This window comes from Dipodomys merriami, unplaced genomic scaffold, assembly GCF_024711535.1.
Source record: "Dipodomys merriami isolate MVZ:Mamm:240054 unplaced genomic scaffold, mDipMer1.0.p SCAF_23, whole genome shotgun sequence".
NCBI lineage: Eukaryota > Metazoa > Chordata > Mammalia > Rodentia > Heteromyidae > Dipodomys > Dipodomys merriami.
Window position 1 is genome coordinate 22490552 of NW_027203715.1, and position 16217 is coordinate 22506768.

Below are 16217 nucleotides of genomic sequence, written 5' to 3' on the forward strand. Positions count from 1 at the left end.
CCATCCATCCATCCACCCATCTACCCATCCATGTATCCATCCGTCCACCCATCCACCGGTCCACCCATCCACCCATCCACCCACCCATCCATCCATCCACCCACCCATCCACCCATCCATCTATCCATCCGTCCACCCATCCACCGGTCCACTCATCCACCCATCCATCCACCCATCCATCCATCCACCCACCCATCCACCCATCCATCCATCCATCCACCCATCCATCCATCCACCCATCCATCCACCCATCCACCCATCCACCCATCCATCCCCATCCATCCACCCATGCATTTACCCATCCATCCATCCATCCATCCATCCACCCATCCATCCATCCATCCATCCATCCACTCGTGACTCAGTGAGGCACTTCCTGTGTTCATTCCCTTTATTTCCAGAGGTCAGGGAGGCCCTGGGATGGGTCAGGTCTTGGCCTTGTGTCCAGTGTCCTTCTGTCTGTCTGTCTGTCCGTCCGCAGGTCAGTTGAAGGCGGGCAGGCTGAAGAGCTCGGGTTGTATGTCACCCAAGGAGGGCAGCAGCAGGGTGGCCCCGGCCGTTGAGTTCGGGGTCGAGCTGGACGCTGGGCACCATGACCACCTGCATCCCCGCTGCCTGGGCGACCGCCATGCCGTGGGGCGCGTCCTCCAGCACCAGGCACTGCGGGGTCAGAGGGCGAGAGAGACACGCGGAGTGAGAGGTCGGCCGGGGGGTGGGCCGGGTGCCCAGTGTTGGAGGGAAGGAAGGGGGGAAGGAAGGAAGGAAAGAAGGAAGGAGGGAAGGAGGGAAGGAAGGAAGGAGGGAAGGAAGGAAGGATGAAAAGGAAGGATGGAGGGAAGGAACAAGAAGGAAGGAGGGAAGGAAGGAAGGAAGGAGGGAAGGAACGAAGGATGGAGGGAAAGAAGGAAGGAGGGAGGGAAGGAGGGAAAGAAGGAGGGAAGGAGGGAAAGAAGGAGGGAAGGAAGGAGGGAAGGAAGGAGAGAGGGAAGGAAGGAGGGAAGGAAGGAGGGAGGGAAGGAAGGAAGGAGGGAGGGAAGGAAGGAGGGAAGGAAGGAGGGAGGGAAGGAAGGAGGGAGGGAAGGAAGGAGGGAGGGAAGGAAGGAAGGAGGGAAGGAAGTAGTGAAGGAAGGAAGGAAGGAGGGAAGGAAGGAGGGAAGGAAGGAGGGAAGATGACCGTTGAGCCACGGCGTGCCTACTGGCATGTTCTGTGTGTGATTTCGAGGCCTCCCCCACCCAGGGCCTGGTGTGGGCCAGGTGAGCACTGTGCCAAGGAGTCTCCCTCCCTGTTCCCCTGGGGCCGTCTGTCCATCCGTCTCTCCATCCGTCCATCCATCTGTGTGATTGTGTGTCTGTCCGTGTCTCTCTGTCTGTCTCTGTGTGTCTGTCTGTCCCTATATCTGTCTGTCTGTGTCTCTGTGGTCGGTCTGTCTGGTCTGTTCTGTGTATCTGTCTGTCTGGACTCATGTCTGTCTGTCTGTCTCTGTATGTGTGTCTGTCTGTGTCTGGTCAAGTGTCTCTGTGTCTGTCTATCTGTGTGTGTCTGTCTCTGTATCCGTCTGTCTGTCTATATGCCTATTTGTGTGTCTCTGTAGTCTGTCTGTCTGTGTGTCTGTCTGCATATGTATGTCTATCTGTCTGTCTATTGGTGTGTGTCTGTCTGTCCGTGTCTCTGTGCTCTGTCTGTCTGTCTGTCTGCGTGGTCTGTGTATCTGTGCGTCTGTCTGTGTCTATCTGTCTGTGTGTGTGTCTATCAGTGTGTCTGTCTGTCTGTGTCTCTGTGGTCTGTCTGGTAGGTCTGTGAATCTGTGTGTCTGTCCCGTCTCTTGTGTCTGTCTGTCTGTCTATCTGTCTGGTCTCTGTGTCTGTGTGTCTGTGTGTCTATCTCTCTGTCAGTGTGTCTGTCTGTCTATTGGAGTGTGTCTGTCTGTCTGTGTCTCTGTGGTCTGTCTGTCTGTCTGTCTATGAGTCTGTCTCTGTGTCTGTGTCTCTATCTGGTTTGTCTGCCTGTCAGTCTGTGTGTCTATCTGCCTGTCTGTCTGTCTGCATGTCTGTCTGGTTTGTCCATGTGTCTATCTGTGTCTCTGTGTCCGTCTCTGCGTCTATCTGTGTGTTTCTGTGTCTGGCTGTCTGTCTGTCTGGTCTGTGTATCTGTGTATCCGTCCATGTCTGTCTGTCTGTGTGTCTCTCTGTGTGTGGTCCATGCAGTGGACCCGAGGCCCGAGGCCTCAGTTTACCTGGTTGACAGGGGGGGGATTAGGAGAGAACCTCCGGTTGCAGGCCAGGAAGATGTCCGGAGAACCTGGGGGTGCAGGCCAGGAAGATGTCCGGAGAACCTGCGGGCGCAGGCCAGGAAGATGTCCGGGGCGGGCTTGCTGGCCTTGACCTCGGGGTCATCACCCAGCACCATGTGGTGAAAGGCACCGAACAGTTCCCGGTGTGCGCTGGTCTTGGCCTGGTAGGCCTCAGTCCCTGAGCTGGTGGCCAGGGCGAAGGGGATGCTGTGCTTCTGTATGTGGAGGATCAACTTCTCTGCACCTGGAGACAGAGAGACAGGAGGAGAAGAACTTAGGTCTTTGGTGGCCTAGGGGGGAAATCCACAAATCCATCCATCCACCCATCCATCCATCCATCTACCCATCCACCCATCCATCCACCCATCCATCTATCTATCCATCCATCCATCCACCCACCCATCCATCTACCCATCCATCCACCCATCCATCTATCTATCCATCCATTCATCCATCCATCCATCCATCCACCCATCCACCCATCCACCGATCCATCCACCCATCCATCAATCCATCAATCCATCAATCAATCCATCTACCCAGCCAGCCACCCATCCATCCACTCATCCATCCACCTACCCATCCATCCATCCATCCATCTACTCATCCATCCACCCACCCACCCATCATCCATCCATCTACCCAGCCAGCCACCCACCCACCCATCATCCATCCATCTACCCAGCCAGCCACCCATCCATCCATTCATCCATCCATCCATCCACCCACCCATCCACTCATCTATCCATCCATCCATTGACCCATCCATCAACCCATCCATCCATCCATCCACCCACCCATCCATCCATCAATTCATCCATCCACCCATCCATCCATCCATCCATCCACCCATCCATCCATCCACCTACCCATCCATCCATCCATTCATCCACCCATCCATCCATCCATCATCATCATCATCATCATCATCATCATCATCATCATCATCATCATCATCATCATCATCATCATGGTGACCCAGGAAGGATGTGAACTCCGGGCATCATCATCATCATCATCATGGTGACCCAGGGCGTTTCCCAGGGCGACCGGCCGGGCCACATGCACGCACACGCACGCACACACCTGTATGAGCAGATGACATCTTGTCCCGAGCACTGGGCAGCGAGTCCTAGATAGGGTGGTGGAGACGGCACCGCGTTCTAGAAGGTTCTGAATCCAACGGTCATGGCAGATGGACCGGTGAAGTCTAGGAGGTACACACAGACAGACAGACAGACAGACAGACAGACACACACACACACACACACACACACACACACACACACACACACACACACACACACACACACACACACACCGGCCCGGGGAAAGGAGATGGTTCTAGAAAGTTTGTCCCTTTTCAGAGTTCTTCACCCAGACAGACAGACTGACAGATGGATAGATGGATGGATAGACAGATGGGCGGATGGATGGACAGACAGACTGAGAGATGGATGGACAGATGGGCGGAAGGATGGACAGACAGACAGACTGATACATGGATAGACGGATAGACAGATGGGTGTATGGATGGACAGACAGACACTGATAGCTAGCTAGATGGATGGATCGATGGACAGACAGACAGACTGATACCTAGATAGATGGATGGATGGATGGACAGACAGACTGAAAGATGGATAGATAAGACAGATAGACAGATGGGTGGATGGATGGACAGACAGACAGACTGATAGATGGGTAGATGGATGGATGGACAGACTGACAGATGGATAGATGGATAGACAGATGGGCAGATGGATAGACAGACAGACTGACAGATGGATAGATGGATAGACAAATGGGTGGATGGATGGACAGACAGACAGATGGATAGATGGATAATAGATGGATAGATGGATGGATGGACAGACAGACAGACTGACAGATGGACAGATGGATGGATAGACAGATGGACAGAAGGATGGACAGACAGGCTGGTAGGTGGATAGACAGACAGACGGATGGATAGATGATAGATAGATACACAGATAAGATACATGAATAAATGGATAGATGGATGGATGGTTGGACAGACAGAGAGATGTATAGATAGACACACAGACAGACAGATAGGTGGATAGATATAGTAGATAGATAGACAGACAGACATGTGGATAGACAGATGGATGGATGGATCCATGAATGGACAGACAGACAGAGAGTAGATAGACAGACACCTGGATAGACAGAGGGATGGATGCATAGATGGACAGACAGACAGATAGACGGATGGGTGGATGGATGGATAGATGGGTGGATAGAAGGGTGGATGGATGGATGGGGGATGGGTGGGTGGATGGATGGGTGGGTGGATGGATGTTGATTGAATATGGATGGGATTAACATTTACACATTTGAGTGACTTGGACCCAAGTCCTGATACAATATGGGTGGGATTAACGTTTGCACACTTCAGTGAGTTGGACCCAAGTCCTCATCTGGATGGAGGACAGACGGATGGGATTAACATTTGCACAATTGAGTGATGGACCCAACTCCTCTCCATGGAGGAAGGAGGGAAGGGATTAACATTTGCACACTTGAATGAGTTGGACCCAAGTCCTGCTGTTGATGGAATATGGAAGGGATTAACATTTGCACAGTTGAGTGACTTGGACCCAAGTGTTCATCTCAATGGAGGATGGATGGATGGGTGGATGGATGGATGGATGGGTGGGTGGATGGATGAGTGGATGGATGGGAGGGTGGATGGATGGATGGATGGGTGGATGGATGGATGGGTGGATAGATGGGTGGATGGGTGGATGGGTGGATAGATGGGTGGATGGGTGGATGGATGGATGGGTGGATAGATGGGTAGATGGGTGGATGGATGGATGGATGGGTGGATGGATGGATGGGTGGGTGGGTGGATGGATGGGTGGATAGATGGATACGTGGATGGATGGATAGGTGGACGGATGGGTGGATGGATGGATGGGTGGATCAGAGGGTGGATGGGTGGATGGATGGATGGATGGATGGATGGGTGAATAGATGGGTGGATGGATAGGTGGATGGGTGGGTGGATGGATGGATGGAGGATGGATGGGTGGATGGATGTTGATTAAATATGGGTGGGATTAACATTTTCACACTTGAGTGACTTGGAACCAAGTCCTGACCTCAATGGAGTAGGTCAAGCTCTGTCTCTGTCTCTGTCTGTCTGTCTGTATCTTCTTCTGTCTGTCTCTGTCTTTGTCTGTCTCCTCTGTCAGTCTGTCTGTTGGTCTGTGTGTCTCTACCTGTCCATGTCTGTGTCTGTCTGTCTTTGTCTCTCTGTCTCTGTCTGTCTCCTCTGTCACTCTGTCTGTGTCTCGTTCTCTCTTTCTTTGTCTGTCTGTCTGTGTCTGTCAGTCTACTTCTGTCTCTGTCTTTCTGTCTGTCTGTCTTGTCTGTGTCTGCCTGTTGGTCTGCCTGTCCATGTCTGTCTCACTGTCTGTCTGTCTCTGTCTCATTCTGTCTTTGTCTGTCTCGGTCTGTCTGTCTGTCATCAGTCTACTTCTGACTTCTGTGTCTGTCTGTCTCTTTGTCTCTCTGTCTCTGTCTCCTGTGTCTGTCTGGGTCTCGTTCTGTGTTTCTTTGTCTGCCTGTGTCAGTATCTGTCTGTCTGTCTGTGTCTCTCTGTCATTCTCTGTCTGTCTTTCGTGTCTGTCTGTCATTCTCTGTGTCTGTCTGTCTTTCTCTATGTCTGTGTCTGTCTCTGCCTATGTCTGTCTATCCGTCTGTGTCTCTCTCTGTGTCCATCTGTGTGTCTGTCTCTGTCTGTCTTTGTCCCAGTGTCTGTCTGTCTTGCTCTATGTCTGTCCGTCTCTGTCTGTCGGCCTGTGTCTGTCTCTCTCTGTCATTCCCTGTCTGGCTCTGCCTCTGTCTGTCTGTCTCTCTGTCTGTCATTCTGTGTCTGTCTGTCTCTGCCTGCCCATGTCTCTGTCTTCTCTGTGTCTGTCTGTGTCCATCTATCTGTCTGTGTCTCTCTGTGTCCATCTGTGTGTCGTCTCTGTCCCAGTGTCTGTCTGACTCTGTTTCACTGTCCCTGTGTCTGTCTGTCAGTCTGTCTCTGGGAACCGCGCATGCGCGTTGCAGGGCAGCGCAGCCCAATCCCGCGCATGCGCAGATCCGTACCTCGCAGAGCCCGGGAGCACACGCATGCGTGTTCCTGCTCGGCGGGGGGGGGGCGGGGGGGGGAGGGACGGGGCGTGCTGGCTTAGGCATGCGCGGTGCAGCGCGGAGGACCTCCCCCCAAGGTGGCACGCATGCGCAGTACCAACCAGACCAACCGAGGGAATCCCACGCATGCACGCACCACACGCTTGGCCCGGACGGTGCCGGACGACTCAACCAGTGCGCATGCGCAATGCGGACGGAACTCGATCCTCCGGGGTCCCCTAGGCACCTCCCGGCGGACTCAAGCTGTGCGCATGCGCAACTCGACCCTCCAGGGTCCGCTCTGCGCCTCCCGGCCGATTCAACCTGTGCGCATGCGCCGTGGGTCCACACGCGGGAGGGCAGTGGGAACAAGCAGCCAAGGGACACGCATGCGCAGCGGCGCTCTGCCGGGAGCGCTAGGCCCCTCCCTGCTGACGAACCCTGTGCGCATGGGCATTGGCGCAGGCTGGCTCAGCCCCTCCCAGCTGCCTAACCCTGTGCGCAAGCGCAATGGCGCTCCGCCAGGCCGGCTCAGCCTGTCCCCGCTGAAGAACCCTCTGCGCATGCGCAATGGCTCTCCGCTGGGAGCGTTCGGCCCCTCCCCCGCTAACCCTATGTGCATGCGCAGTGGCGCTCCGCCGAGAGCGCGAGCATGCGCGCCCGCGTCTTGGCGCCGGCTGATGACATCGATGCGAGGGCGCCGGCGGCCGCGCCCGGAAATGCAGCCGTGGCGGGGCCGCGGAGCGTCGCCGCCGCCGCCGCCGCCATGGCCACCACTGCGCCGTCCGGATCCGGAAGCGGAAGCGCGCAGGACCCCCGAGGACGCCGACCCGGGCGGCCCCCGTGTCACCGTCGGTGCGTAGAGGCCTCCGGGACGAGGCGCCTTTAAGAGGTGGGGACGCGGGAGGGCGTGGCTTTCTGATGGGCGTGGCGTCGCGGTGGGCGTGGCCTGCAGGGCGTGGAGCTGACGGGAGAGTCAGTGGGGGCGTGGCCTGGAACAGAGGCCATTGGGCCGCTGGGGTTTGGGGGCGTGGCCTGGAAAGACACCATTGGGCGGCTGGACGTAATGCCATTGGTCGGCTGGGCTGGGGGGCGTGGCTTGGAAGTAAGGCCATTGGGCCGCTGGGCCTAGGGGCCATGGCCTGGCAGGAACTAGGCTATTGAGGGTCCTGGCTTTGGGGGTATGGCTTGGAAGTAAGGCCATTGGGCTGCTGGTCCTGGGGGGACGTGGCCTGGCAACAGTGATGCTATTGTGTAGTCTGGCTTTGAGGGCGTGGCCTGGGCGTGCTGCCATTGGATGGCTGGCCTGGGGGGCGTGGCCTGGCAGGAACCAGGCCGTTGGGTGCCCTGGCTTTGGGGACTGAGCACCCAGCACCTCCCCATGGTGACCCAAGGCAGGGACTTAGCACCCACCACCTCCCCATGGTGACTCAGGGACTGAGCACCCAGCACCTCTCCATGGTGACCCAGGGCAGGGACTGAGCACCCAGCACCTCCCCATGGTGACCCAAAGTGGGGACTCAGCACCCAGCACCTCCCCATAGTGACTCAGGATGGGGACTGAGCACCCAGCACCTCCCTAAGGTGCCCCAGATCCAGCAGTAAGCACCCAGCACCTCCCCATGGTGACCCAGAATGGGGACTGAGCACCCAGCACCTCCCCATGGTGACCTAGGGCCAGGACTAAGCACCCAGCACCTCCCCATGGTAACCCAGGATGGGGACTAAGCACCCAGCAACTCCCCATGGTGACCCAGGGCCAGGTCTAAGCACCCAGCACCTCCCCATGATGACCCAGGGCCAGGACTAAGTACCCAGCACCTCCCCATGATGACCCAGGGGAGGGACTGAGCACCCAGCACCTCCCCATGATGACCCAGGGACTGAGCACCCAGCACCTCCCCATGGTGACCCAAAGTGGGGACTAAGCACCCAGCACCTCCCCATAGTGACTCAGGATGGGGACTGAGCACCCAGCACCTCCCCATAGTGACTCAGGATGGGGACTGAGCACCTAGCACCTCCCTATGGTGCCCCAGATCCAGGAGTAAGTACCCAGCACTTCTCCATGGTGACCAAGGGCAGGGACTAAGCAACCAGCACCTCCCCATGGTGACCCAGGACCAGGACTAAGCACCCATCACCTCCCCATGGTGACCCAGGGCCAGGACTAAGCACCCAGCACTATCCCATGATGACCCAGGGCTGGGACTAAGCACCTAGCACTATCCCAGGGTGACCCAGAGTGGGGACTAAGCACCCAGCACCTTCCCATAGTGACTCACAATATCCCCCAAGCACCCAGCACCATCCCATAATGACCCAAGACAGGAACTAAGCACCCAGCACCTCCCCAGGATGATCCCCAAGCACCCAGCACCACCCCATAGTAACCCAGGGCTGGGACTAAGCACCCAACACCTCATCATAGTGACCTAGGATGATTCCCAAGCACCCAGCACCATCCCATGACGACTCAGGGCTGGGACTAAGCAACCAGCACCTCCTCAGAGTAACCCAGGACCAGGACTAAGCACCCAGCACCATCCTATGATGACCCAGGGCTGGGACTAAGCACCCAGCACCTCTCCATGGTGACCCAGGGGAGGTACTGAGAACCTAGCACCATCCCATGATGACCCAGGACAGGGACTAAGCAACCAGCACCTCCTCAGAGTAACCCAGAACTGGAACTAAGCACCCAGCACCACCACCTGGGGAACAAGGACTGAGCCTAAGCATTCAGCACCTCTCCATGGAGACCAAGGATAGGAACTAAGCACCCAGCACCTCCCCATGGTGACCCAGGAACGGGACTTCACACCCAGCACCTCCCTACTGTTTACATAAGTCAGGTACCAAGCACCCAGCACCTGCCTATTACTAACTCAGGACAGGTACCAAGCACCCAGCACTTCCCCACAGGGACTCTGGATAATCAGCAAGCACCTAGCACCTCACGTGTGTGTCCTTTCCCTCCCCCTGACCCCATCCCAGGTTCTCCATGTGGCGCAATGACCGCTGGTTGTACAGGATGATGGACTATGTGCCTGGTGGTGAACTCCTCAGCTACCTGCGCGCCCGCCAAGATCCTGTGCGCACTGGCCTTCCTGCAGGTGAGCGGACCAGCAATGATGGGGGCCGCCCATCCATCCATCCATCCATCCATCCATCCATCCATCCATCCACCCACCCATCCATCCACCCATCCATCCATCCACCCATCCATCCATTCATTTACCCATCCATCCAGCCATCCATCCATCCACTCATCCATCCACCCACCTATCCATCCATCCACCTATCCATCCACCCATCCATCCATCCACCCATCCATCCACCCATCCATCCATCCACCCACCCATCCATCCACCCATCGATCCTCCATCCATCCACCCACCCATCCATCCATCCACTCATCCATCCATCCACCCATCCACTCATCCAGCCACCCATCCTGCCACCCATCCACCTATCCATCCATCCACCCATCCATCCACTCATCCACCCATCCATCCATCCACCCATCCACCCACCCATCCATCCACCCACCCATCCATCCACCCATCCATCCACCATCCATCCATCCAGAAAGTTCCAGAAAGTTCCCCCAAGGTTCCAGAAGGTCCCAGAAAGTTCCAGGTTTCAGAATAACTCAGCACATTCCCCAGGCAGGCGTTCCCTCCACCCAGACACACCCCAACACTCCCACCCCCCTTCTTTGGCCCAGGAATGATTTTGGGGGGGAGGGGGGGAGGGAAGGAGGGTATTGATGATATTGGTATTGGTGTTGGTATTGATACTGATCCTCTCATGGTCTATTGATGATAGGTTTTCCCAGGGGATCTGTTTGATCTAAGGACTTGAGACGCTTCCAGGACAACCCATGGAAGGTTCTAGAAAGAAGCCAGGGCTGGGGCTGGTTTCTGTTTCCTCCCCCCCATTCTCCCCAACATCTGGGACCCAGTTGCGTTCATCCCTTGGGATTCTCCTCCATGGGAGAAGTTGAGGATGGATGATGACATCACCCCTTCCCATGATCTTTTGCGGTGACTGGTCCAGGGTCCCTTGACTATTCTTGTTCTTCTTGTTGTTGTTGTTGATTTATTATGATTAGCTCATGTGCATGGTCTTGTCTTTCCCTTCCCCCTGCCCCAACCAAGCTTCTAGAAGCTTCTGGGACAAATTGCTGATGGATTTCCTGTGTGTGTGTCAGACTCAACCAGAACCCAGCCAATGGCTTCCTCTTCTCAATGCCTGGAAATCCGCCCAACACTTCCTGGAAGGGGGGAGGGGGAGGGGGAATGGAGGAAATGAATAATGAATGAATGAATTCCCTCCTTCCTTCCCTCCTTCCAATCCTTCCTTCCCTCCATCCTTTCTTCCTTCCTTCCCTCCTTCCTTCCTTCCTTCCCTCCTTCCTTCCTTCCTTCCTTCCTCCTTCCTTCCCTTCTTCCTTCCCTCGTTCCCTCCTTCCTTCCTTCCTTCCTCCTTCCTTCCCTCCAATCCTTCCTTCCTTCACTCCTTCCTTCCTTCCTTCCTCCTTCCTTCCCTCCAATCCTTCCCTCCTTCCTTCCTTCCAATCCTTCCTTCCCTCCCTCTATCCTTTCTTCCTTCCTTCCTTCCCTCCCTCCCTCCCTCCTTCCTTCCTTCACTCCTTCCTTCCTTCCTTTCTTCCTTCCTTCTTCCTTCCCTCCAATCCTTCCTTCCTTCCCTCCTTCCTTCCTTCCCTCCATCCTTCCTTCCCTCCTTCCTTCTTTCTAATCCTTCCCTCCTTCCCTCCTTCCTTCCTTCCCTCTGAAAGATTAAAAATTGACCATTACCATTACTAACTTGCTAACTGCTGATTCTGCTTCTGTAAACTTGCTTACGCTAGCATTGACCCTTCCCTTCCCAGAAATGAGTTAAGAAGTTTCAGGGACCAGATGCCGGCCCCAGGACAAGGTCAGTGGTCATAGATAAAGAACAGACAGTACGTGTTCCTCAGTTCCCATTTAGAAATTCCCCAGACAGGACCTTGAGATAACGACCACCTGGCAAGACCACAAGCTAAGCCAAGTGTCAACCAATCATAGGCCTGTAACCATGTAACCCCCCCCTTAAACCAACCATGGGCCAGTCATTTTACAAAGAGTGTTACAAAATTTCCCGAGTGGCAAGGTGATTGTTGGCGTATATGATGACCTTTAAATGGACCAATCATGGGATGCTTTGTGTTATGCATTAATCTTGTGGTTTTTGCCTTTAAAAAAAGGCTTGTAACCGCTGCTCGGGGCTCCCTGTCTGCTCGGGACAGAGAGTACGTTTGCGCAAACATCAAATAAACTCCTCTTGCTTATTGCATCTCCCTGCCTGGAGTCTGAGTTTTCTGGGGCGCCCTCCCGTTGACGAAAGTATCCTAGGGGGCTAGGGTCTTTCATTTGGTGCATTGGCCGGGAACCAGGCGCCCCCAAACCCCAGATTCCAGGACCGGCAGGAAGTAAGATAGAGCTCTTGTCTTTTGTGTTTGTCGTGTTCGTTTTATGTTTTGGGGATCCAAAAGTGCCTGTACAGGACGTGTGTGGTGGACCAGAGGGAAAAGCAGACATGCCCACTACCCTGGTCCCGCCCTGGGCTTCTACCCCAGGGTGCGTGAATTTGTGGTGGACTAGAGGGCAAAGCAGACGTGCCCACTACCCTAGTCCTGCCCTGGAGTCCTACTCCAGGGTCGCGTGGAGGGGGGACGAGATCCGAGTGTCTCTGTGTTTGGGGGAGTTAAGGCACGGCCGGCCTCTCCCTTCTGAAGTTTCTCTCCTCATTTTTGCTCACTCGGGGACCGCGCGGCGTTTGTCTAGTCTTGTCTGTGTGTGTCTGACATTAATTGTCTTTGGTGTTTGTTTTGTGACTTTCAAGGAAATGGGTCAACAAGCGAGTCACTCCTAGGACACCTGAGACCTTGTCCTAGTTCGTTTAAAAACAAAAACCGCTGGTTCTGCTTTTGTAACTTGCTTGTTTGTCAATTATGAATCTGCCACTGACCACCTGCGAGTGGCCTCAGTTAGATCTCAGCCTCGGGCCTTGGCTCGGGGGGGTCTAAACGTGGGGGAGAACCTGTCAGTCTGAGGGGATGGCTGCTAGGGACTTCTTTCCCTTGCCCCAAGATGACTGGCAATTCTCCTCCGCCTTGGAAGGCCCCTGGGTCAATGTCTGCAGGAATCTAAGAGAAAAATCCTCCCGAGGTGAGTAGGGGTGTTGAGTTCCCTGGTAAGTGAATGGTGGTAAGATGTCACCCCATTCACTGAGACTTGATTTTGTCTTTGTGGCCACTTGTTTGTCTTGTTAACTTTAGTATGTGTTTGTTTTATGTTTTCTGGGGTAGGGAAGTTCTGGGTGAGTGTGGCAGGCTCACCCAGCAGACTCTGGATTCAGCTTGCTGAGTGAGAACAGCACAGAGTTCCGGTAGGGATAAACTGGGGCCCATTATTCGCCAACTCAGCCTTCAGTTCTTGTCTAGTTCTGTTTTAAAATTGGTACCAGTTTTAAATGTGGATCCTTGGTTTTTGTGTTTATCTGTGTTTTTGTTATTTATTTATTTGAACATCTCTGGGGAAATAAAAGTTCCAGCTGGGCTCAGTCACAGACCTGCTATGCCCACCCTCCTTTGAGGCATGGAAGGTTACTGGGCTAGTTTGGTTCCCTTCAAGCCTCAGGCTGCATTTTCTCCTTGTGGAGGCTGCCAGCAGGGAGGGTGTAGAAGGCTGTGTGCCTAGTTTGGACTTTTTCAGCTAGTCCTGACAATGTAACAATTTGTAAAGTGCTCTTGTTTAAAATTGGATTAAAAAAAAAAACTGGCTAGTTTAGTTTCAGGTGACCCCCTCCCCCAGCCCTCCTCCAACAGAAGGGATTCAAAGAGACTAATTAGTGAATTGCCTTGCTAGATAAGCAAGCTCTGGAAAAATAAAGCCCAACAAAGGTACCTAGTTTAAAAGAAATACTGTCTTACATTTTTGTTTAAAAACTTTAAAAGGTGTACGTATGACTGATTTTGATTTTTTGGGTGCTTTAAGATCTGTGTGAGTGTTTTGTGTGTGTGTCTGTGAACGTGTTCAAAGATAAAAATTGTCAGCATGCTGTAACAATTGGGTGAGTTTAAATTTAAAATTCAAAAGGTTGTGAGGTTTGGACATTACCAAAAATTCTAAAAAAAAAAATCTTCACATTGTTTTAAATGGCTTTTTAAAGATTTTTTAACTTGCAAATTAGGAAGTCTGGTATTTTAAAAACTAATGTTTTAAAATACATAAGACTGTTTATACTGTAATCAAGTTATCTGGCTTAACAAAAATGCATTGGCTGTTTGGGATCTAGTTCCCTTGGCTAAAATTTGGGATAAATATTAAAAATTTAAATGTAAAGGTTAGTTTAACACTGTCAAAGATGTAACTTGTTCTGTCTGTCTAAAAACTGTGTATTTCATTCAAGAACCAAGAGATAAGAAAAGGAAAAACTAAAAGTGTGGCTGAAATTAGGAAAGCAACTCCATTTGTAATAGCCCCACAAAAAATAAAATACCTAGGAATTAACTTAACCAAAGAAGTGAAGGACCTCTATGATGAAAACTTTAAAATCTTGAAAAAGGAAATCAACACAGAACTTAAAAAATGGCAAAACCTCCCATGCTCCTGGATTGGCAAGATTAACATCGTGAAAATGGCAATACTTCCCAAGGCTATCTACAAATTCAACGCGATACCTATCAAAATTCCACCCTCATTCTTCAAGGAAATAGAAGAGGCAATCCAAAAATTCATATGGAACAATAAAAGACCCCGAATAGCAAAAACGCTCCTCAACGGAAAGAACACTGCTGGAGGAATATCAATACCAAATTTCAAACTCTACTATAAAGCCATAGTAATCAAAACAGCTTGGTATTGGCATAAGAACAGACCTCAGGACCAATGGAATAGAATTGAAAACCCAGAAATGAACCTACAGACCTATAGCCATCTAATCTTCGATAAGGAAGCTAAAACAATAGAATGGAAGAAAGACAGCCTCTTCAGTAAATGGTGCTGGCAAAATTGGTTAACTACATGTAGAAAACTAAAGCTAGACCCTTATATATCACCCTGCACCAGAATCAACTCCAAATGGATCAAAGACCTTGAAGTCAAAGCAGACACTCTGAAAACATTACAGGATGGAATAGGAGAAACCCTAGGTCTCCTTGGCTCAGGCCGAAATTTTCTGAATAGAGACCCGGAAGCACAACAAATCAAAGAAAGGTTGGACAAATGGGATTGCATAAGGTTGCAGAGCTTCTGCAGGGCAAATGACATAGCTAGCAAGATCAATAGAAAGCCGACCGATTGGGAGAAGATCTTTACTAGCCATACAACGGACAAGGGTCTCATATCTAAAATATACTTGGAACTCAAAAAATTAAACCACCCAACAACAAATCCTCAAAGAAACAACTGCCCAATAAATGAGTGGGCAAAAGACTTAAAGAGAAGCTTCTCTGAAGAAGAAAGAAGGATGGCCAATAGACACATGAAGAAATGTTCAACATCCCTAGCCATAAAAGAAATGCAAATCAAAACAACATTGAGATATCACCTCACTCCAGTTAGAACAGCAAAAATCAAGAACTCTAACAACAACAGATGCTGGAGGGGATGTGGACAGAAAGGAACCTTACTTCATTGTTGGTGGGAATGTAAACTTGTTCAACCACTTTGGAAAGCAGTATGGAGGTTCCTCAGAAGACTTCACATAGATCTCCCCTATGATCCAGCAATCCCACTTTTGGGCATTTACCCAAATGTTTACAAACAAGACCACACTAAAGCTACCAGCACAACTATGTTTATTGCAGCATTATTTACCATAGCTAAGATATGGAACCAACCCAGATGCCCCTCAGTAGATGAATGGATCAAGAAAACGTAGTATATATACAAAATGGAATTCTATGCCTCCATCAGAAAGAATGACATTTCCCCATTTGTTAGGAAATGGAAAGGTTTGGAAAAAATTATATTAAGTGAAGTAAGCCAGGCCCAAAGAAGCATAGGTCCCATGGTTTCCCTTATTTGCAATATCTAGTATAGGTATGAGTCAAGCGGAAAAGGTCAGATAATGTGATGTTAGGAAAATGAACCCTTAAATATGTATTTCAATGTTTTCGTTTCTTTCATGCATGTGTTTCTAACGCATTTATAAGATTATTTCTTTGTTGCTTTGTATGTCCCTCCCCCACAATATAACCCCCGCTTTCACTATATTTGATGTCAGTATAACATGTGGAGGAGATGGGGACAAACAAGTCGTTTAAGGATTCAGGTGGACCTGTTGCAACAATGAGAAGTACAAAATGTCATGTCAAAACCAGCTTTACAATGTCGGTGTGGGGGGGGAGGGGGGTTTAATTGGGTGGGGGGAGGGGGGTATAATTGGGTGGGGGGAGGGGGGAGGCGGGGAAGGGAGGTGAAGGGTAAACAAAGGAGGAGGCTGCAATGCTTGGTAAGAAATGTATGCATTATCCTGCCCATGTAATTGTAGCACCTCTGTACAGTATGTTCTCAAATAAAATAAAATAAAATTAAAAAAAAAAAAAGAAAAGGAAAAACTAGAAGCCAACAGAAGACCTATCTTTAGGGGTGAGGGGTGAACAGGCAGAAGTGCAGTTCAACTGGATATGCATGGTGGGACAGGCCCTGGGAGGAGTCCACACATGGTGAAAGAGGGCAAGCTGGCACAAACGCAGTTCATCTAACCCTAAAGAGTCGG

At 51.7% G+C, this 16217-nt stretch overlaps 1 protein-coding gene across 2 annotated transcripts; it reads right to left on the reverse strand.

The window, feature by feature from the left end:
- Positions 1–361: 361 nt before the first annotated feature.
- Positions 362–3397, reverse strand: LOC138835137 (pseudouridine-5'-phosphatase-like). Of its 2 annotated transcripts, none has more exons than XM_070033793.1 (3): positions 3378–3397; positions 2300–2535; positions 362–660 (listed from the first exon to the last, which is right to left on the reverse strand). In XM_070033793.1, exons 1-3 carry the CDS (start codon positions 3394–3396, stop codon positions 523–525), a joined length of 393 nt encoding a protein of 130 aa, XP_069889894.1. In that variant the 5' UTR covers position 3397; the 3' UTR covers positions 362–522. The 2 variants fall into 2 exon arrangements, with proteins under 2 accessions (XP_069889894.1, XP_069889893.1); XM_070033792.1 differs by having other exon boundaries at positions 2235–2535.
- Positions 3398–16217: the final 12820 nt, after the last annotated feature.

Bases quoted from the DNA above. Each gene is read 5' to 3' on its own strand.
- LOC138835137 (XM_070033792.1), bottom strand. The intron at 661-2,234 runs GTAAACTGAGGC...CTGACCCCGCAG, and splicing joins ATCCCCCCCCTGTCAACCAG to TGCCTGGTGCTGGAGGACGC.